Below are 22,782 nucleotides of genomic sequence, written 5' to 3' on the forward strand. Positions count from 1 at the left end.
TTTAAGATATGAAAATGTATATATTTTTGAATGCTTATTTTTTTTAAAAATAGTAAGAAGATTATTTTTAAACTTTTAACTTGCTCTTTGGTCATTGATAATGAGATGGTAATATGATTTTGTGAATGGACAAATTTTAAGCGCTGTTAGGTGCAAGTTCATTGGAAGAATTGTAATCAAGCATATATTAGGGTGAAAATTTAGTTGTTTGGTAAGGGAGTTTTGGAGAGGGGAGGGGAAAATAAAATTTATATTTTAAATAAATATATTTAAAATTAATTTTTTTAAAAATAAAAAATATAAATTAATATATTAATAAAAAATTATTATATTAATAATGTATTTGTAATTATAAATAATATATTTTTTATTTTTTATTTTTTAAAATAAAAAAATATGTCCTTTCTTTTCAAAAATTCTCTCAAATATATATTTAGGTAAATGCTTAAAATATTTATTTAAATTTAAACTGAATAACCTCATTAAGATTTAAGAACAATTAGAGTAAATTTTGATAAGCAAATCGTAGAGAAGATTTTCATTGTGGTAACTTTTATGATTTATTTGGATGGGTGGGAAGAGTAGAATAATAATTTTATTGCTAAAAAGAAAATAAAAAAGTTTAAAATGGATTTTTTAAAAGTAAAAGTTTAAAATAATATTTTTCTTATTCTTAAAAAAAAAATGTTTGGCTATATACATGGATAGTATATTTTGTTCAAGACAGAAGATGAGGAAAATAAAAGGCCCACTAAATGAAAATGATAATATCTATCCAAAATTATCAATAAAAAATAAGTAAAGTACCAGTGAACAAAGTCAGACAGAAACAACGCGTATAGGCAGGTCAACCGGCTGAATCGGTCATCTAACAACGTTGCGTTGAAAAAGGAGACTTCTTCCCGTCTATGGAATTCAACCAGACTGGAGTTTTGCTTATAAATAAATATAAATTTTCTTTAATTATGTAATATTATATAAAATAAAAATTATATACAATAAATTTTATTAAAATTTATTAATATATAAATTTTTATTCAGTACAATATTGTACATATTAAAAAGTTATATATAATATTTTAAAAAGTAAATATTAAATAAAATATATATATCTATTAATTTACAATATAAAAATATACTAATTAATTTATTTGATTAAAATTTATAAATATAAAAAATGAAAATTTATTAAAAATTATAAACTTATAAAATAAAAATATTAATTTAATAATAATATTTATGTATTGTAATATATTTTAATTAATAATTAAGTATGTATTAAAAACAGTATTTAAAGTATATATTAGTTATTTATTTTATTTTGTCGTGTTCGTTCACCGGTTTGGTGTTTTCGCCGGTCAGGGGTAAAATGGGCAAATAAACCATTGTTCTTTTGACCTAAATTCCTTTTCGTTCACCTTCTGTCCGTTCCCATTTCCATTAAGAAGATACCGCGATCTGAGGCTTCTGTCGAGTTTTCTTCTCTAAGGGTAAGCGTTTGAATCCAAATTTTAATTTTAATTTTAGTTTTTCAAGATATTTTGCTGCGATTGCTTGTTGAATTTCGATTCAGCTCTGTGAACATTTGAAACATCCTTTGCAGCAACTTTTTATTCTTTTTGTGGTCAACTTTATGTTCTGCGATTTTCAAGTTGCATCTTTATCACTTGATCTGTTATTTGAGTTGATGAGTTAACTTCTATGATATCAGTTTCTGTGAGATTGCATATGTAGCTCTCTCTCTCAAGCTTTTTTTATATGATAAGAAGCTGTTGCAAAAGTGTGTCAAGAACAAAATCACTTGTATTCAACTGTTTAATTTTATTCTCTCCCGTTATTACTAATGACTTTTCTTCTGCGGGTTACCGTTATATGCTTCCTCAATTTTTTTTTATTTGGGATCTGGTGTAAAATTTATTATTCATCTCCTGTTTATGTATTTTGGAGGTCTACTTGCAATGGAGAGAAGAGTAAGGCTGCAACTTTTTCCAGATTATGAATATTCTGAATTTTCATATCTATTTTCAACTTTTTAATATTTGATTATTTATAGTACAACAAAGAATATGTAATAATCATGTGCAATGGTATATAATGTGTATAATCACCTCCGCCAGTTACTGACAACAAGTTCTTTCATGTGCACATCACCAGGCTCTAACATAAAACAGTACCCTTCACAAAAAAATGCTCCCTCCACGACAGCAGTCACGAGTTGGAGGACTACAAACATCTCTGTCTCTAGTGTCATCAGATCCTCGTCTCTCGCCTGAGGAGCCAAGATCAAACTCTGATAATCTCCGAGAATCTCCTACTGAAAGTGCCAGTTCTCGAGAAACTTGGCCTGCTGCTGACGCAATTGCTGCTAAGAAGATGGAAAATGGAAAAGCTGAGATTGATTGCCCTGATCAGTCAGTTATTCGTCGAGTTTCTAGTGCAGACAAAATTAGTCTTCAGGACATTGCAAGAGAAAAAGTTGATATAATATGTGGAAAAATGCATCATTTGCCTGAGGAATTTCTTGAAGAGCTGAAAAATGGACTTCGAGTTATCCTTGAAGGAGGGAATGGCTCACAGCATAGAGATGAGTTTTTCATTTTACAGAAGCTTGTTCAGAGTAGATCTGATTTAACAGCCAAGACATTGATAAGAGCACATCGTGTACAGCTTGAAATCCTTGTTGCCATAAATACTGGAATTCAGGGATTTTTACATCCTAGCATCAGCCTGTCACAGACTTCACTTATTGAGATATTTGTGTATAAAAGATGCAGAAACATAGCTTGCCAAAACCAGCTTCCTGCTGATGATTGTACCTGTGAGACATGTGCCAATGGCAATGGTTTCTGCAATCTTTGCATGTGTGTTATCTGCAGCAAGTTTGACTTTGAAGTAAATACTTGCCGCTGGATTGGATGTGATTTGTGTTCTCATTGGACTCACACAGATTGTGCCATTCGTGAGCAACTTATTTGCATGGGCCCTTCTACAAAGAGTGGAGCAGGGCCAAGTGAAATGGTTTTCAGGTGTCAAGCATGCAACAGGACTTCAGAACTGCTGGGTTGGGTTAAAGATGTCTTCCAACATTGTGCACCATCTTGGGATGGGGAAGCCTTAATGAGGGAACTTGATTTTGTTAGTAGAATCTTTGACGGTAGTAAAGACCCACGAGGGAGGAAACTCTTTTGGAAGTGTGATGATCTCAAGGAAAAATTGAAAAGTGGAAAAGTGGAATCTAAAGCAGCATGCAGGGCAATATTGATGGTTTTCCAAGGTTCAAGTTCTTTATTTTTCCTTCAAGTTGTAGCTTTACTATTTCTGCCTCGGCATAGGCTACACACACATGTACATGCATGCACATAGTATTTATAGGATATTAATGTGGTTTGCATTTTTTAAAATCTTAGTCACTATTTTTATATCATGTTTGGTTGTAGTAGAAGGATGAAAATTCTTAAAAACTTTGTTAGGAATGATTAAGAAAAACAAAAAGCTTTTAGACTGCATTTTGAAATTATGGCTGAACTGCTTGTTTTGTCCTTAATAACCTAATTTTGAACACATCTAAGAATAAAATGGTGGTTTGCAATTGTTAGAAAAATATATATAATTAATAGTTTATGCTGTTATGTTTGATTAATATCCTTATTTCTTGTTCTAACCAATTTTTTCCTACATGAAGAGCTGGAGTTGGACTCTCCAAAGAGCTTGGAAAATGCAGAAAGTGGAAGGCTGATTGCTCCTCAAGAGGCGTGCAATAGAATTGCTGAAGTGGTGCATGAGGCAATAAGAAAAATGGAAATAGTAGCTGATGAGAAGATGAGAATGTGCAAGAAGGCTCGCTTGGCTCTTGATGCTTGTGATCGCGAATTAGCAGATAAGGCCAGAGAGGCGGGAGAACTGAAGATGGTCCGGCAGGAAAAGAAGCTACAGATTGAAGAACTGGAGAGAATTGTGAGGCTTAAAAATGCTGAGGCTGACATGTTCCAGTTAAAGGCTAACGAGGCTAAACGGGAGGCTGAGAGGCTCCAGAGGATTGCTCTTGCAAAGTCAGATAAATCAGAGGAAGAATATACTAGCAACTATTTGAAACAAAGATTAAGCGAGGCTGAGGCTGAGAAGCAATATCTGTACGAGAAGATTAAATTGCAGGAGACTTCTCGTGTATCGCAGAGCAGTGGTGGGGGTGACCCCTCTTCGACACTGATGTATTCCAAAATCCATGATCTTCTCTACAGTGTTCCCCCCAAGACAGACAGTCAATCTAATGAATGCCACCCGTTTAGAACAAACCCTTGAGCACCAGTTCAGTGGAGTATTGGAGTATTTTGTAATCTTTTACATTTTATAGAAATTTCATTCTGTTACTCAACAAAGAGTCAGTCTAATTCCATTAGGTTCGAGACAACATAAGCCTTTGTAGAGGGAGGTGGTAATGGTAAGGGCTTAAATCAGTCTAAAATTAGATTTGTTCTATGCAGTGTATGTATGAATATGCGATTGTGCGAATTTTTTATTATTGCTTGACTTGTGGAATCTTAATTAGTTGGTAAATATGTTTAACATGTGGTGAGCTATGTAGTCATATCTTCTGATAGTTGGATCAGGACTAGAGGCCAAATAAATCATAAGGAAAGTAGAAGTGATGTTATATTATTGATGAAAGTGCACGACATTACAGCTGCAGGCAAGTATTTTTCTAGCTTTACTGGAAAGGTGGGATACTCATCTTTTTGACAGATGAGGCTAGGTTTGGCATATTACTGTTCTTTGGGGGATCCTTATGTTCTGGAGACCGGTGGAAGGGCACACTGTTGTCAAATATCATTGCAGCACTGATTCCGTGGCACCTTATTAAAGAGCTTTGGCACACATTTGGTGTGACAATCCTTGCATTGTTGACAAACAAGCCTGTTCTCCCACTGTTGGTGATGCTGATCACCCTACTTGGAACGCTAGAGGGAACTACAGAGCCATTTGGAAAATGTAATAAATGACTGAGCACTAATGGTGTTGGAATGGAATGGCTGAGTATGAAATCATGGAGCTGATCTGGGATTATTGAGAACTGTGATAGTTCTTCATCATTTGGCATTAGGAATGTCAAATCATTGTTTTGCAGGGAGTTGGGCTGGCTGTTGAGTATTTTGAGGAGGATGACAAATCCATAGTAAGACCGACTTCTCATGTCAGCCATGGCTGCCTGCAGGTCGGTTTGGTTGAATGATGATGTGGACTGTGATTCACCAATTGCAAAGAGTGCAAGAAGGACAACAAACCAAAGAGCCATTAGGGAAAAGACCAGGTTTTGCTTGAATGTTTACTGTTTGTGTAGAGTGCAATGAAATCTCACTTTGATTGATTGGTATTTATAGCCACGTTAATGTTTCACGCCTATGTTGCCACACGTTTTCCCTTTCTAGGTAGGTAGGTGCCTAGGTGGTGGGCCGGTTGTGCATGAAGAGGCCCTGATCATGTAGTAGTTAGTTCAGAAAGATGAAAATGCTTTAGAGGATGGAGAACAAAAATTAATCAATAATGAATCACTGTTGTTAATTATCCTAAAAGTTGAGCCCGAATCTGCATCTTATTATAACTTCACATTTTTGTATTTTACCTGAATTGCACATCAAGGAGTGATCGTCATGACTTCAATCTCAAAATTCAACATACTCTAATTAATCAAGACCCAGTTTCTTATTCTACTCTAAGCACGTATAGGGAAATAAGAATAAAAATTATTTTGTGAGAGGAATCATAAACAGATGAAAGGTGTGTTTGTTTGTTTCGCGGCCAACGGGATTAAAAATCACAGTTATACTTTTTCAGGAAAAAGAATCATTGCGAAAGCAATTCGTTGAGTTAAACAATAAAGGGTCAATGTCATATTTATGTACCCAAAAAAGAGATGGTCAATGTCATGTTAGAGGTATCAGGCGATTATTCAGACATCTACAGGACATAGGTTTGTCAAAACTTAAGAGCTGAAACCTGAAAGTGATACAATTAAATGAGCCTGCGTAATAAGGTAGAGTTTTATGTTGCAATCAACCTACCTATGCAAATTGTAGGTACTGGTAGCAATTGTTGTATTATGAGAAATGATAAAACTTAAATGCAATATGATAAATAGTATTAGATTATCTTTGATAAATATAGCTTATAATTTATTTACGAGTTTGTAGAATATTGATTTGGTAAATAAATTTAAAAAGATTTGTAATTTTTAAAAAATTTATTTAAATAATGTTTAGTTTTGTAAAGTTAAATATCAATTTTTATTATATTTGTCCTTTCAATTTATTTTATTTCTAAGAGTTCATGACCTATATTAAATTAAGTTAATCCCTATAATGTTTAAATTTGACTTTTTTCTGAACTTAAAAGCTCAAGTCTTGCATACTTATCTAATAATAGATTTCATCCTAAGACATGACTTTATCTTTCTTTTTTAACATTTAACTTGCTCTAAATATTTATTTTAAAAGTTCATATATAACACAATATGGTAAATAAGTAAAAATTGCTTTTATATAAACTAATGATCAAATTTATATAACAGGTTTAAGTTTTAAATTCACTAAGTATATAATATAAAATTCATAATTAAAATTAAAATGAAATTAGACATGCATTTTTATATTGAAACATTAAAAAAATTAAAATAAATTTCATTTAACTTTAAAATAAGTTCAGTATAACTTTCATCTAATTCATTGTGTATATCAATTACCTACTTTATCTTTATATATCTCTTAGAACTTTTTGGCCAACAATGTTATTCTAAGAAACATCAATATGCTCTAAATTGATTCAGTTGTTGAAAACTTCAGCTGCCACTTGTTTGAAGTGGTGGTCGTGTCTCCACCAAAGGTGGGGGACACTTCCTCACCTCAATTGCCTCCAAACACTAGCTCCTGTGTGGGTAAAACAAAAATAATTTTGAAAATTTCGATTTGACCCAGAGTCAAGATAGTAAACCATTTGAAGACAAGCTTGAAGATTATAATCTTTCATACTCAATTTATAAAGCCATTTGCATCAGCATGTCCTCTTCATACCCATTATTATAAAATATAACAGATAACTGACATCTTAATATTATAGAGGTTCAAAATTTGATGAATACATCAAGCTTACAGAAATAATATTCACAAGCTAATCAATGGTTACAAACACTTGCATTGATAAAAATCAGCAGAGCAAAGGTTGCTATCAAGCTTGGTCAAGACAAGGTTGTGTGTCAGGGAAATAGATAGGCGAGCTAATTTATAATGTCCTTTGTCTTTTACCATTTTTTTGTCTCTATCTTGATTAAGTTGTCAACTTCAAAACTTGTACATGGTACAGTTGTCGAATTTTTAAAGAAGAATTGTGAAAATATTATGATATTTAGTAATATTTATAAAGAATGATTTTAATAAATCTTTCCATAACATTTTAATGACTGAGAATAAACAATTAATAACAATAGTTTAATTTAAAAAATATTTATTCTATTTTTAATTTTAATATAATAAATATAAATTTTTTAATAAAAATTTTCTAGATGCTTTAGCTCAGTCCTGATAAAACCCTTTATAAAATACTGAAATCCAACCTAAATAATCATTTAATTATTATAATTATCTGATTCTCTCAGTCCCTAACTACGAGTAGGGCAGCTAGCTGTATACACAACACAAACTATAGGCTACAGCTTCTTACGTTGAAGTTGAAGGAGCAGTTATTGTGCATCCGAGGCAGACTGCACATGTTGCCTCCCATGTACTGTGTTCAGATCTTCCTCCCTTCAATCAAATGTATGATGCTACCTTACCTAGTTATGTTCTTCCTTTTCTCTCAATATTTCCTCAAGCTTTATTTAAATGATAAAAGAAGAAGAAAAATAGAAATATATATTATTTTTTATAAATTAAAATGAAAAGATAAGTAAAAAGAATTCTCCATTCTATTTTTAGTGAATAAACTTAAATTTGCTGTAAATTTTTTGAACTTGTTTTGAAAGTAATATAGGCTACATTTTAAAACTCAAATAATTTGCTGTAAATTTTTCAATTAAATATTGATAATTTAAATAAGTTAGATAAACATATTACTTTATATATTGTAGTGGTAGATATTTCCATTATAGAGGTTTTTTATTTTCATTAAAATATGTTGGTATATAAACCACGAGTAATTAAATATATACTTCATACTGAGGTAAAAACCTCATATAAAGTATTTTAAATATTTATATCATCTATATTGTATCAATATATTCACATCAAATTAATACAAATATAAAAAATTAAAATGAAACCTTAATAATTAACATCTCTTTTTTCTATGTAGAAATATTTATATTACACATAAAATAAAACTTTAAACAGCAGGATATTAATATTTATATTATAAAAATAATATTTATATATTTTTTGGCATACATTTTTTTGCGAGCATACAATTTTTATTTAAATATATTTACTTATTAGAAGATAATTATGTAAAAAAATATAATCCATAAATCACCTGAGATTAAACTACTAGTTGTTTGTTATTAACAATGGATAAACGCCACAGTAGGCCCAGGTAGATTATATTTACTAAATTAACTTTATTCCTCTCATAATCTCGTGCTTTCTCTGATATTCACGTAGTTGAAACTTTAGAAAACTTTAGAAATTATAATAAATACATTGGAACAACAATGGAAACTTTAGAAAGAAATGTAATAGATATAATTCGTTTCTTAAAGGTTACTTACTTTTTTGTGAAAACGCCTATATTTTTTAAGCAAACTTTTGATTTTTTTATATCCCTCAATCAAATTATGAATTTCAAAGAAAAACATCAAATTGTTATATATTTTGCCTATTATATAAAATTAAAGGCATTAACTAATGGAAGTTTAGATGCAGAAAACTCCAAGATAATGTTACTGCATCGATAATCATGATTAGCACTCGTAAAGATATTTTTCTAAAACCTTTACAAGCTCATCGTGCTTTGGCCAATTTTAAATCATCATGGAGATCGAATTCTAGTTGATTTGTTGCTATTACTTCCAATTATTTCCAACATTTAAAATAGATATTCAAACCAATATATATAGCATTTGTCTTTTCCCCCTTAGAAGCTAGAGACTAAAGCCATCAAATCTTGAAACTTACTCTCTTAAATCTTAAACTATGATTAGATGGTGTATATGTATGTATAATTCCGTATCTTTGTCCACAAGTTTCATTAATTGCTTAGCTTAGGCAACTTGACTAACTTTAAAATCTGGGTCCTTAATTAATTTCAGATTGAATTATTGGAATTACAAAGAGGGAACATTAATTGAATCATTTGATTATCATATAATAGCAATACTAGACCGAATTGGCTTTGTTTTGTCGTCCTCAACATCGAGTTAGTAATAATCCATGGCCAAAGACACCCTCCTCTTCAATGTGTTTAACTAAAAGAAAAAGAAAAAGAAAAAGAAAATACTGTATAACCATGCAAAGAAGGAAGTTGAAAATAATTTTATCTTATATTTATGAAGAGCATGCTTGCCTATAGAAATATTCTATGAAGAAAAAGACATTAAAAAGTACGTGGAAAGATTATAAATTCCATGGCTTTAATAGGTTAAATTAATAAATAATGAAGAAAAAGGTGATAAATAGTGTAGGTGGAATAATTAGGAATAGAATGCATATTCTTGAAGAGAAATCTTCCTAGGGAGAATAATAGACATTGTGGTGGGTCTATGCCCAACTGGATTTTATAATTATTGAAGCTACACATAGTTACTTGATGTGCCCCATACAGTGATGCACTTCCACATGAACATAGTACTTAGCTCCAAAAGATAAATAAATTGATATAAATAAAATAAATGGTGTGGTAGTTTCCATGGCAAGAAGTGAAAAGAAAAGTTGGAAAGGGAAAGTAAGAAAGCTTCCAATGCCATTATGTGGAAGTGGATTACAATGAAGCATGGCCCTACAAGATTAAACCATCTATGAGTTACTTTGATGATTGGATTAATTCTTTTCTGCCTAGTCACTTTCTTTTTGACCTTTAAAATCGATGCTATGTTTTAACATTTTCTTTTCTCTTTAAATTTAAAACCACCTACCCCTAGCAAAGATTTTTCTTTATATAATAACCATCAAAAATATTATTTCTTTTATTGCAATTTAATCTTTTATGATTTTAAGTGCTACACGTACTTCATAGTAAAGGTGCCAATTTGCCAATGATGAACACCCCCACCTCAAAAAAGTGCATTTCTCGTAGTATTTTTTTAGCTACTGTGAATAATCTATGCTACAATTTTATTGAAGATTTATATTAGTGAAAAATGAATATTTATTTTTTCAATTATACGGTAGGAAAGTATATAAACAATAAAAACTACTAACCGTTGAACATACGTCTAATGGATAGTTCTACTATGGTGATATAAGCAAATGAAACCATCTCAGTAAGGAAATATTCAAGCTTTATTAGATGATAATGATATTACAAACCTTATGTTGCACTTATGTAGGTGTATAAACAGCCTATTTGGAATAGTGAAGGAATTAATTCATACTGAAATGAAAATTTAAAAAAATATATCAAATTTAAAGGTTAAATCTAAATATTTAAAAAATATTTTTTTCTTAAAAAATATTACACTCTTTAAAATTTAATGTAGTAAATATTTTATTTTTAATAAAATTTTAATACTTTTAAGTGTGTAAGATTAACTCGTAGGATTGAAGTTAAAAAAAATAATACCAGTCAATTTGTTTTATAAAGTGTAAATCTACTTTTTATCACTAATTTTTTTTTATTGATAATCAATTTTGAATTTTTGATGAGGTAAATGATAAAATAAGTAAATTTACATGCTTCTTCTTTATTAAACTTCATGAAAACTTCTCTCCTAGAGAAACTTATTTCATTCTTTCCAATATATGAAAATTGTATAGCCAATTCTAGTTAGTATTATTACAACAAATATGTTTAGATTCACATTTAAATAAACATAAATCAAGTTTACTTTAATGCTACTAGTATTATTTGAGCAATAAAAACACTCAGGATCACAGATGAAGTGGCATGACAAATCCAACAAGAAGGCTGGTTATGTATGAAACAGTGTTGTTGGTAGTTACTATTTTGACTATACATGGCAAATCTCATAAAGGTGGGGTTTCACTTTAAAACTCAATATAATTCTGAAAAAAAAGGAAACTCACTAATGATAAATCATCACTAATTAATATGCATAACCCTACTTCCCTATTCCTCAATGGGTAATTAACCCTCAATGGAAAATTCAAAGATCTAAACTACAGGGGTTTATGTGCCGTTGATGGCCACCTAATTAAGTTTAACTTATTAAATGTACAAATAATAAAGAAAGATTAGCTTAATAAAATAATATCCATGCAATGATGGTCAAAGCAATTATGCTTTTGATAGTAGTTTAAAATGAAATAGGCACTTTGTTTAGTACTATTGGTGGTTGATTCTCACTTTATTTCATTATTATATATTGGTGGGTAAGGTATATAGCCGACATTCATTTTCTTTGATGCCCCCATTACACCTATATACCCCTCACAAAACCTATATAATTTTCTAAAAAACATCGATTCCAGAATCTTTTAACACCAGGCGCACGATAGCCTTCACCCCTATGAATAATTGCCCATTCTTCTTGAACATAATATTACAGTGTTACTTTCCACTTATGATGGAACTTGGAACTAGACAATGTGCTACGTGTTTTGCCACATTTACCCCTTTTTCTTTCTCTCTCTTCCTATCTTTCAAATTCTTATTCCCTCTCTCTCTTATTCTCACCTCCCCGTTTCACCAGAACCATTTCTCTTCACCACTTTTTTTCTGACTCTCTTTATCTTTTCTGGCACTTAAATCCGTATTCTGCAGTGCACAGTTGGAGTACCACACTCTTTAAACACTCAAGGGTGCGGTCTTTTTCAACCCTTGCAAAAAGCTAAACACCAATATAGAAGTAAAAATGAATAAATGCGAATTAAGATTAAAAAACTTAGGAAATTCAATTATGTTAAAATATAAACAGTAATAATTGACATAAAAATTCCTTTTAAAATTCATTTGGCCTTGTTTTTTAATCATGGATTTTTGTTTGCCTTTGGTTAAACCTTCCCCCACCGGATGATGAGATAATCATGATCCATCCTCAATTAGCTAATGCTGCACACCAAACTGTAGAGAGAGAGAGATTCAGAAAAACAAATTGGGGGTTATATCAGCATTAGCAAGAAGAAGATGGGCACTATCTGATATTGTAGGAGTGTTGATGCTTCTTTTGGGTGTTCAGCGGTCAGTGAGGCAGAAACAACCTGTTGTAGAAAAAGAACAAAATTTCCCGTCTCATTCACAACACTCTCTGTGAGAGACAACTGGGTTTGATTTGGTGTGATTATTACCCCATGCTCCTCTGCTTATCGTTATCTCTTCGAGCCTCGAGGATATCGACAAAAAAAGCTAACTTTTTGGGCTGGACCACTCACAACAGGGTGTTTTGTTGAGGGTTTCATGCAAGTTTTTCTCTTTTTGCTGTGTTCTTCTGTTGATGGAAATATCATAAAGCATCAAACTTTATGAGCTCTGAGGGTTGGATTGCTGAAAGAACATTTGGGGTTTGCTTCAATTTTGTTTTGCAGTTGAAGATTCATGGTGGGGTGCTTGGTGGTTCAGTTTTTGGAATGTTCTGCTGAAGCTGAGGCTTCCTCTGGATCTTCAAGACAGTTTATGAAGATGCGTTGGTGAAATTGGCAAGGATGTCTGTGAATCGAAGGCTTTCTGGTTCAAATGGTAGATTGCCATCAAATATGAAGTGTTGGAAGGTAAATGAGCCTCTGCATGGGTCTAATTCCCCTAGGACATGTAGGAGGAAGCCGTTGCTACTTTGGATTTTTGGCTTTGTTGCTATAGGGACTGCTTGGTTCATCTTGAGTTACAATAGTAGGTATTTGATGAGTAAGGAGAAAGAAGCAATTTGCGAAGAGAGGGCACGAATCTTGCTACAGCGTTACAATGTAAGTAGGAAGCAGATTCATGCTTTAGCTTCCTTGCTCTCTGGATCAGATCAGGTGACTACTTTCGCCCACTCTTTCGGTTTAATTGATTCGTGGTTTGGTATTGTGGTCTTTGAAGACAATTAGTAATTACTCGGCTTCTTGTATTTAGTAACTTTTTTTTTCCTGTTGAGTGTTGTTTTCACTAAACAAAAATCTTCTTGTTGAATTATTTATAAATTTGAGCTGAAGTGAAAATGTAAAATGATGAGAACCAATGGACTGTCTTAAATGATAGGGTTCTAACTGTACTCTTCTGGTGCTTTTTCCTCAAGTTTTTTCTTGGATCGCTTTATGTTGTACAACGGTTTTTTAATTACTAAAAGTGGCGGTTCCGGATACGCTCGCAACCTTTTTAGAAGAAAAACAGTGATGACTATGAGCAGTAAACAAATTGGTGCACTTTGTCCTCAATCTTACTAGTTTATAATGCAGATTTTATCTAACTGTGTCGATGAAAGAAGACTTCAAATGCTGTTAAGCAGTGGCATAGTCAGCACTTCGCAGTTAAAGTGTCCAGAGAATCAGGACTTACAAAAGGAGCATAGATTTGTTGCAGACGCTGTAGAGCCCATGGAACAATGCCCAATTCTGGATGATTATGTCCAGAGAAGGCTTGAATTATCATTCCTATTGAAAAAATATGTATCTTTGGCCTCACACTTTGCGCATGCGTCCGAGTTGGTTAATTATTTGCTCCATGGAAAGGTAGTCTTTTATTAAAGCTGAGTCATTCATGTGTTATGCCCAAAACTTACACAATTTTAATTGTTGATTCTCCTAAAAAATTAGTTTGTACATAAGAATTATAGCCTAACTTGCAGTTCCCATTTCTCAATGCTCAAACCTATCCTAGGTCCTCGGGGTGTGGTATGGTTGTTGAATAGATATACAAAAGCATAGTGACTGAGCTTAAGGCTTCCTGTATGTCATTTCCTGTAAGAGTGCTAAGTTTGTTGAAGTTGAGTGAGAAATAAAACTATTAATAATCCATCATGTGGATCTACAACAATGCTATTTAGTAAACACTTGAACATAATCAAAAGATTCCCTTGAATTGCCTACTCAGCATCATAACATTTTTTTTAGTTTGGCTAGTGCTATAATAAATTCTTGTTTTGATGTGTTAAAGGAAGCACCAGCAATGATAGTCAGCATTTCAATTCATTTAACATATAGTGTATTATCATTACTATATAAAGTCATATCCATGTACAAAGTAGTGGATTTTTGTTTAATTGCTCCAAATATTTCCTTTCCTATGTTACTTGTGATTTTTATACTACACAGACTCTGCTTCTAAGCTTGTGCATTAGCTGTGAAATGTGCAGAGTATGCATGCTTATTTGAAACATGTACATCTACAATATAAATAATTTGCTTTTCCATTTTGGCTTTGCAGAATAGTTTTTTATCATGGGAACTGATAGTCTCTGCAGTTTGGGATCATGTGAGTTCATTTAATTTAATCAAAGGATGCTGGTGGGTCCTTATTGGAATTATAATGTCCTGCAATTTGTCCTGCTTCTGCTTGTGGAGAAGTCAAAAGAGCAAGCTTGTTCAGGGTCATCCATCTGCTCAACAAAAGCGGCTACAACATTTTGTGCAGGGTCCTTCGAAGGGTGCTGGGAGGTGGAGGAAAAAGTTACTAGTTATATTTGTGTCGCTTGGAATAATAGGGTCTGTTTGGTTATTCTGGCACCTAAATGAGGACATTATGCAGAGAAGAGAAGAAATGCTTGCCAATATGTGTGATGAGCGAGCCCGTATGCTGCAAGATCAATTTAACGTAAGCATGAATCATGTTCATGCTCTGGCTATTCTTGTTTCTACTTTTCACCATGGTAAACATCCTTCTGCAATTGACCAGGTAGTGTACTCAAATGTCCTGTTCTTTTATTGATATTTTCCTACTCCATCCTATGCAGACTTATTTATGGCAAATGTCTCATATTTTGCATTTTGTATATCCATTAGCTTTTGCCAAGTGTGTCTTATGTAAATTTTACTAACATATTTGTTTGGCGGCATAGGAATAAAGGAGAAAATGTAAGATTCTTGTGTGTAAAGAAAAACAGAAACTGATTCCCATTCATCTGTAAAACTAGGGACCGAGTTGCAACTGCATGTATATTATAGTAATGTGAAAATATGTTAGTTGGGGATGATGAAAATATGTGTAGGGAAATATTTTTGGAAGAGTTCTGGTTGTGCTATAATGTGTCAAAACCTTGAGCTATCGAGAAGTATATACAATGAAGTTAAGCTCTTGCTCTATGGTTAATTTTTCCTCCACAGCTTGCCTAAAATAAAATTTGTAACTTCTTTCTGTTTCTTCATTGTGTTATGGTAATGTAGTTACCAAAATTGAATCTTGAATGAAAATGTGAATAAGTATATCAAACATATTTCATTAGGCACTTTTTCTAGCTACAATAAGAGAATCATGTTTGATAGCTTTATGCAGCATCATTTTGTTTTCCTTGTTATAAACTTGTATTAGAAATGGACCTGACTTGAATCAATCTTGAAAGCTGATGTGGGACATATTAACAACTTTATAGCTGCTTTTTTCTCAACTATTTGTTAATTTTTTGAAAATGTACAACATTTAAACTTAATCCCTCTTTTCACTTGTAATTCTGATTTGGTTTATACAGTGAGTGTATTAGTCTAGTAGGGTTCAGATGTGTGTGAAGATTGCATGGATGTTAGTCTCCATGTTCAAACCACGTTAAATTTATGAGTCTTCTTCAACTCTCTGCCTTTTATACATTGTTCTTCTCGTAATATTATCCATCTTAAGGGAAAGCAATTTAAAAACGAGAATGAATATGTTGAAGTTTCTGTTTCACTGCAGAAAACTTTTGGAGAATATACAGAGAGTACAGCATTTGAGAGACCACTTACTAGTGGTGTTGCTTATGCTTTGAAAGTTCTCCACTCGGATAGGATGCATTTTGAGAAGCAGCATGGGTGGACAATTAAGAAAATGGAAACTGAGAATGAGGCACTAGTCCAAGATTGTATTCCAGAAAATTTGGATCCAGCACCCATTCAAGATGAATATGCACCAGTGATATTTGCTCAAGAAACAGTTTCCCATATTGTATCTATTGACATGATGTCAGGGAAGGTGTGCCTTGCTTAGCTTGCTTTCACCCTATCATAATTTACTTTTTCTAAAAATTGTGGAGCAATGGCTTGGGCTTCAAAGTTATACATTCCTGTGAATGTTATTACCCTACGTATACTGTACTCGTATGAGAAAACTTGAGTGTGGAGTTATCAGTTAGGAGCACTTTTTCTGTCTCTATATTTTCTTTATGCAAGCTGGTAGCTTTAGATACTTGAAGCTTTTGTATGCATGAAACAAAATATTTGACCAGAAGACCACTTAACACTGTATCTCATATAATTTACTTTGCATGGTGGAAGTTAAAACTTAAATGTTGGGTAAACATAATCAACTACATAAAAAAGTTTCAATTACAAACTTAATAATGTCTCTGAGCACTGGTATAAACTGTTTTTCATGCCTGATCAGTTTATTTGCAGTCATCTCAGCGATTGAATTAGCAGAAACTGGATTAGGAATTATTATCTTCAGAATTTTGCTTTAAATTCTTCATTTATCTGGCTGTCTAAAAGAAAATGTTATATTGTTAAACAGGAGGACCGTGAGAATATTTTGCGAGCAAGGGCATCTGGAAAGGGTGTTCTGACATCCCCTTTTAAACTACTAAAGTCCAATCACCTGGGCGTTGTACTCACATTTGCTGTCTATGACACTAATCTTCCTTTAGATGCTACACCGGAGCAGCGTATTGAAGCTACTGTGGGGTAATAACTTCAATTAATCTCTACATCTAACTCTCTAGTCTCTAGCATTTGTGCTCTCATCCTCATCCCCCTAAGAAAAATAATATTAAAACAATTACAAACTCAGTGTTAATGTGTTTATACCTATTTGTTGGAAGGTATCTGGGTGCATCTTATGATGTTCCATCACTGGTGGACAAGCTTCTGCACCAACTTGCCAGCAAGCAAACCATTGTTGTAAATGTTTATGACACCACTAATGGTTCTGGACCTATCACAATGTATGGTACTGATGTTGCTGATACTGGCCTACTACACATAAGCAGCCTAGATTTTGGGGATCCGCTACGAAAACATGAGATGCACTGCAGGTTTGCTTTCGCACTAAAACAATTGCATTGTTTCCAAAGAATTGAAATGCCAGATAAGCGCATTTCCAAATTTCTTTTCCTTTTTCTTTTCTTTTTCAGGTTCAAGCAAAGGCCTCCATTACCTTGGACAGCAATCAATGCATCAGTAGGGGTACTTGTTATTACTTTGCTTCTTGGTCACATTTTTTATGCAGCAATAAATAGAATAGCAAAAGTCGAGGATGACTATCGTCAAATGAGTGAGCTGAAAAGTCGCGCTGAAGCTGCAGATGTGGCAAAATCCCAGGTGCGATATATTTCTGGGATTTAGGCTTTCTGTTATGCAACACAATTGTTAGTGTGATGGCAAGAATATTGTGTGATGGCAAGAATATTGTGATTCTCATACGCATTCCATATATCTAGTGCATCATATGATTATCATTCAACTTCAAAATTATTTTTCATAATTTATAAAACCTTTTACTCAAAATTAATATTTCGGCCTTGACCTCCAAAGATTGATTTTCCCTTTTGTAGTTTCTTGCGACAGTTTCACATGAGATCCGGACTCCAATGAATGGTGTTTTAGGTAATTGAAAAGTATTTTATATTTTTATAGATATTCACAACTTATCAATACTTGGAGATAATTGTCAACTGTTTCAAATTATTTTGCAGGTATGCTGCAAATGTTGATGGACACTGAACTTGATGAAAACCAGATGGATTGTGCCCAAACTGCTCACAAGAGTGGTAAAGATCTTATATCAGTTATAAATGAGGTTCTTGATCAGGCTAAGATTGAGGCGGGAAAGCTTGAACTTGAAGCTGTAGCTTTTGATCCACATGCTATTCTAGATGAAGTTCTATCACTTTTCTCTGAAAAATCTAATGAAAAGGGAATAGAGGTGAAATCTTATCTCTTAGCCACTGTAGTTTTGTACCTCCTACAATTTGGACATTAAATCTTACATAAACTGTGTTCTTTATACTTTTGGGTGAATACAGTTGGCTGTTTATGCTTCCAATCAAGTACCTGAAGTTGTCATTGGTGATCCTAAACGGTTCCGACAAATAATAACTAATCTTGTTGGCAATTCGCTCAAGGTGTGCTCTATATTTCATGCTGCATTTTGTGTTTGACTTTGACCCATTTTATTCTTGATATATGCTATGCTGCTGGAAACATCTTGTAATTTTAAACACTGCAGCATTTTTTTTCCCTTTGAAGCATACTAGACATTGTCGCCTCCATTATCAATTAATCCGTTTGATCTTGAATATGTTGTCCTTTTGGAAGTGTGTCCCTTTGCTCAGTGATCTTGAGACATTTAAGCAGATTTAATAAGTAAATTATTCATCAATAATCCTGGTGGTATTCTTTTTATTCATTATCTTTACAATGTCACCTAGTGTATACATTTTTTTACTTTCACTAGTAAGTGATCCGTGCAATGGGCTGACATTGTAATAATACACAAACAATATTTTTATATACCTTCTTCTCTTTAGACTTTGATGCAATCTTTCAGAACTTTTATATTAAATTACTGGATCTTCCTATCTTCAGAATAAAAGAGAACGAAAGGAATCTTTTTACATATTTATAATCTCTTCTAATTAGTTTACTTGGTGCATTTCAGTTCACTCATGATAAAGGACATGTATTTGTCTCGATTCATCTGGGGATTGAAGTGAAGAACCCACTTCATATTATTGATATAGTGCTGGGAGCAGGCTTAAAATTGGATCAGGACATGTCAGACAGAACTTATGACACATTAAGTGGGTTTCCTGTAGGCAACAGATGGAAAAGTTGGGCAAATTTTAAAAAGTTAAGTAGCATAAATGAACCTGAAATTATTCAACTACTAGTAACCGTTGAGGACACAGGTATAGGAATTCCTACAGATGCACAAAGCCGCATATTTACACCTTTTATGCAGGCTGACAGTTCCACCTCTCGAACATATGGTGGAACTGGAATTGGACTGAGCATTAGTAAATGTCTAGTTGACCTCATGGGAGGAGAAATTGGATTTGTCAGTGAGCCTGGAATTGGAAGTACATTTTCATTTACTGGAATTTTTGGAAAAGGAGAAAGCACATCTCTGGATGCAAAGGGGCAGAAGAGGCCTTTTGGTTCAGAGTTCCAAGGATTGAGAGCATTAGTGGTAGATAGAAGAAAAATTCGAGCTGAGGTCACAAGATATCACCTGCAGAGATTGGGGATGTCTGTGGATGTAACTTGCAGTCTGAATTCTTCTTGTCTATCTAATCCTTGCAACACGAGGTAATTTGTCATTTTGGCAGTTGAATTAAAAATCCATGAGTTGACAGTTGTGCACAATAAACCATAAGAAATTACCTATCGAAGTTCTGAAATTGTTTGATGGCATAAGAGCATTACGTGTCACAGTTAGAATAATTGTTGTTCAAACCTTTTTTTACAATATAAACAAATGATTTTAGAGTATAAATTATTAGTATTGCTTGCTTTATGGGAAATGGAGAATAAAAATGGGTGACATATAGTGTAATTAGGGAATTTTTTTCAGGCTGATCTGATCCTCAGTGCATGGATCTTTCATATGAAATATTTTTTTTTAAAGATCTTGTGAAGGTTTAAAAACTGTCCGATGCTCTGGGGGAAATTCAGTACCTGTAATTTGTCAATAAATTGCATTAACTGGTTCTCGTGAACCTATTTGGTCAATTCTAGGATTATCAAGATTATGTCCATTTCCTCAAACTTGGTAATTGCTTGAGTTCAAAGGTAGTAACTTAAAGGTGCAAATAGACATTAAGTAAACATGAAGATTTTTCATTTCTAGTTCATATTAATTGTTTTCAAAAACCTTGTACTGTACAATATATTATTATTTACTAAATTACTATTTTTTCTTTTGTTTCTTCAGTATGTTGACACAGTTAGCAATGATTCTTATAGACAAGGATGCTTGGTATAAGGAAAGCAGTATTTTATACACAATCAAGAAACATAGACAGAAGGGCATCAAAGGGGACCCAATACACTCACCAAAGATTTTTCTCCTGGCCACTCACCTTAGCTCCAATGAGTGTGATGAGCTCAAATCAGTTGGTGTCATAGATGATATACTAATGAAGCCTCTTTGGCTCAGTTCTTTGATTCACTGCTACAGAGAATCACTTGGCACTGATAAAAAGCAAATAAATAGGAAGAAAGTATCCAAACTCGGAAATTTATTAATACACAAACAAATTTTGGTGGTTGATGATAATGCAGTGAACAGAAAAGTTGCAGAAGGTGTTCTGCAGAAATATGGGGCAATAGTGACCTCTGTGGAGGGTGGCAAGGCTGCTCTGAAGAAGCTTAAGCTGCCACATAATTTTGATGCTTGTTTCATGGATCTGCAAATGCCAGAAATGGACGGGTAATTTATCTTCTTGTTCCTAATTTTTACTTTTGAATGAAAATGGAGGCACAGTAGTTTCCTATAAGAATAAAACCGAGGAGCAGTGAGTGGTCAAGTAAGTTTATTTCATACTAGTGAAAACACATGCAAAATAGAATATAATTATTAAAAGAACTGGTGCCAAAAATCAGGCCACTATCCTTATATACTTTAGCTAATTTTTTCTGGGCCTCACAGCTGGCTTGTTGACCTGTAAAACTGTTTACCCAATCTTTAAGCCAGATTGAAATAATTGCTAAGATAATACTTTTAGAGATTATGCTTTGGCCTTGCGGTTAGCAACTTCATTTGATTTAGTCTGGGTCTCTTGGATACACTGATGACCAGTATAAGTGTCTATTCAGTCTTTCTGCATGCTTTTCTTAATCGGATGTCTCAAAACAAGATTCTTGCTAAAATAGTTAGTTAGTTGTTTCGAAAGAAACTATGTGCGATATTTTCACCTCATCATGATGAACTACTTTATTTTGACATCTGAAACAGTAGTACAGGTATATTGCTGTACTTTTGTTGGTTATGTTACTCTTAGGTGTTAGAAATCTGAGATTCTGAATGCTTTTCTAGATAGGATCTCTCACATAAGGATCCCTGACTAAGATATGATTTACAAATATTCTCCTTATCTTAAATGGTACAGCTTTGAAGTGACAAGGAAAATCCGCAGCCTAGAGAGTGAGGTAAATGAGAAAATTGCATATGGGCAAGCATCAGCTGAGATGTTTGGCAACATCTCTTATTGGCACATTCCTATACTAGCAATGACAGCTGATGTAACTCAAGATTCAAATGAAGAGTGGAGAAAGTGTGGGATGGATGGCTACGTGTCAAAGCCATTCGAAGACGACCAGCTCTATATGACAATGTCACGTTTCTTCAAGTCTGATTCATAGTGTGGAAGTGCATTGTTTAAAATCTTTGATTACCAGTGCAGGCACGCTGTTGACAAGTTTTGAACGACCTCCAGTGTGATATGTATTATGAATTCAATCAATGCCACATGCCAAGTGTTGAGTTTCCACTAGTAGAGCTAGCGGATGGATTGATTTTGGCTAATTATGTTCTGATATTGTAGTAGTCGGATATACCCAGCTGATTTGTTTCTAAACAAGACTGTGTGCCAGCACCAAAGCTATCAATTCAGCATCGTGGATTGCATCTATGGTCTTGCTCAGTGATAGTAAGTACCGTCTTCATCATCCCTGGATTTTCATATTATAATTGCATTTCATACATATTATAATGTGTAGAAAACTTTGGTCATTGAAAGATACCTATACTACATTTCTAAATTTGTCCCTTCTACTTAAATTTTTGCATGTCTTACCGTGTTTCAATTTTGCTGCAATTTGGTTTTTCATACACGTCTGTGATGTTGGATTTAAGACATCTAGTATGGCAGCACCAAGTTAAAGCAAATTAAAACGTTCAAGAGTTCAATTCAGAAAGTTAGAAGTGGAAGGACCAAATTGAGTAATGTTGACCGAAAGTCTAATATTGTCCATCATAATTAAATTAGCTTGACCCATGGAGAGGAGTTTAATAAGGTTCTTCATGCATTAACATTTTTTTTCTTTTGTTTTTCAGGATATTTTCGAGTGCTATAAATTATCGATTTCTTCTCTTTTGGAAGGGACAATGTTACTTGGACCAGCGTCATTCATGCTAATTATCACTCATTGAAGGACAAGAGGAGGTCAACAGAAGGCATATTTACATTTTTGTGTACATAACTCCTTTTTGGTTCCTGCTTTTCATCTCTTATTATTTTTTGTAAATATTCATTTGGAGCGAGTAGGTTGAGATAAAATGTTATAGTGATGACAGCATTAATTCATTTTTTCGGGGCTAAGATTGAAAAAATGACATCTTTGAACCCTCAATTTTGTAACTAACGTGTAAAGCAAAATTGTTACATGATACAGTAGAATGGTATATGTATCAATATTTTGTGAGATCCCAACTTGTACTAAGAAGTGGTAACCGCTTTTCCTTCCCCATTAATATTATCAATAATAAAATTGTGCATTTCATTACAGTTAAAATATTGAGCAGAAC

General features: G+C 33.1%; 3 protein-coding genes across 6 annotated transcripts; 2 read left to right on the forward strand and 1 right to left on the reverse strand.

Moving 5' to 3' along the window:
* The first annotated feature begins 1,377 nt into the window (after window positions 1-1,377).
* Window positions 1,378-6,137, forward strand: LOC113846875 (OBERON-like protein). 3 transcript variants are annotated; one of them, XM_027475591.1, is made up of 3 exons: window positions 1,378-1,490; window positions 2,155-3,274; window positions 3,683-6,137. In XM_027475591.1, exons 2-3 carry the CDS (start codon window positions 2,188-2,190, stop codon window positions 4,297-4,299), a joined length of 1,704 nt encoding a protein of 567 aa, XP_027331392.1. In that variant the 5' UTR covers window positions 1,378-1,490; window positions 2,155-2,187; the 3' UTR covers window positions 4,300-6,137. The 3 variants fall into 3 exon arrangements, with proteins under 3 accessions (XP_027331392.1, XP_027331395.1, XP_027331393.1); XM_027475592.1 differs by lacking the exon at window positions 1,378-1,490 and adding an exon at window positions 1,629-1,730; XM_027475594.1 differs by having other exon boundaries at window positions 1,434-3,274.
* LOC113846876 (putative fasciclin-like arabinogalactan protein 20) lies at window positions 4,674-5,296 on the reverse strand. The gene has a single exon (XM_027475595.1). It carries the CDS (start codon window positions 5,288-5,290, stop codon window positions 4,706-4,708), a length of 585 nt encoding a protein of 194 aa, XP_027331396.1. The 5' UTR covers window positions 5,291-5,296; the 3' UTR covers window positions 4,674-4,705.
* Window positions 6,138-12,083: 5,946 nt separating the features above from the next.
* On the forward strand, window positions 12,084-22,763 carry LOC113846193 (histidine kinase 2). Of its 2 annotated transcripts, XM_027474181.1 has the most exons (14): window positions 12,084-13,109; window positions 13,530-13,802; window positions 14,497-14,964; window positions 15,955-16,230; window positions 16,768-16,937; window positions 17,075-17,287; window positions 17,387-17,573; window positions 17,807-17,858; window positions 17,948-18,177; window positions 18,278-18,376; window positions 18,913-19,562; window positions 20,188-20,685; window positions 21,365-21,904; window positions 22,312-22,763. In XM_027474181.1, exons 1-13 carry the CDS (start codon window positions 12,798-12,800, stop codon window positions 21,615-21,617), a joined length of 3,681 nt encoding a protein of 1,226 aa, XP_027329982.1. In that variant the 5' UTR covers window positions 12,084-12,797; the 3' UTR covers window positions 21,618-21,904; window positions 22,312-22,763. The 2 variants fall into 2 exon arrangements, with proteins under 2 accessions (XP_027329982.1, XP_027329981.1); XM_027474180.1 differs by having other exon boundaries at window positions 17,075-17,573; window positions 18,913-19,544; window positions 20,185-20,685; window positions 22,312-22,682.
* The last annotated feature ends 19 nt before the right edge of the window (window positions 22,764-22,782 follow it).

This window comes from Abrus precatorius, unplaced genomic scaffold, assembly GCF_003935025.1.
Source record: "Abrus precatorius isolate BTA unplaced genomic scaffold, Abrus_2018 Scaffold8, whole genome shotgun sequence".
Taxonomy (NCBI): domain Eukaryota; kingdom Viridiplantae; phylum Streptophyta; class Magnoliopsida; order Fabales; family Fabaceae; genus Abrus; species Abrus precatorius.

What these genes read in the sequence shown, in the direction of transcription:
- LOC113846875 (XM_027475591.1), top strand. Translation starts at nt 2,188, where the DNA reads ATGCTCCCTCCACGACAGCAGTCACGAGTTGGAGGACTACAAACATCT. An exon ending in AATATTGATGGTTTTCCAAG is followed by an intron (nt 3,275 to 3,682) that starts GTTCAAGTTCTT and finishes TCCTACATGAAG; the next exon opens with AGCTGGAGTTGGACTCTCCA.
- LOC113846876 (XM_027475595.1), bottom strand. Translation starts at nt 5,290, where the DNA reads ATGGCTCTTTGGTTTGTTGTCCTTCTTGCACTCTTTGCAATTGGTGAA.
- LOC113846193 (XM_027474180.1), top strand. Translation starts at nt 12,798, where the DNA reads ATGTCTGTGAATCGAAGGCTTTCTGGTTCAAATGGTAGATTGCCATCA. An exon ending in ATCCTTCTGCAATTGACCAG is followed by an intron (nt 14,965 to 15,954) that starts GTAGTGTACTCA and finishes GTTTCACTGCAG; the next exon opens with AAAACTTTTGGAGAATATAC. An exon ending in TTGTTGGCAATTCGCTCAAG is followed by an intron (nt 18,377 to 18,912) that starts GTGTGCTCTATA and finishes GGTGCATTTCAG; the next exon opens with TTCACTCATGATAAAGGACA.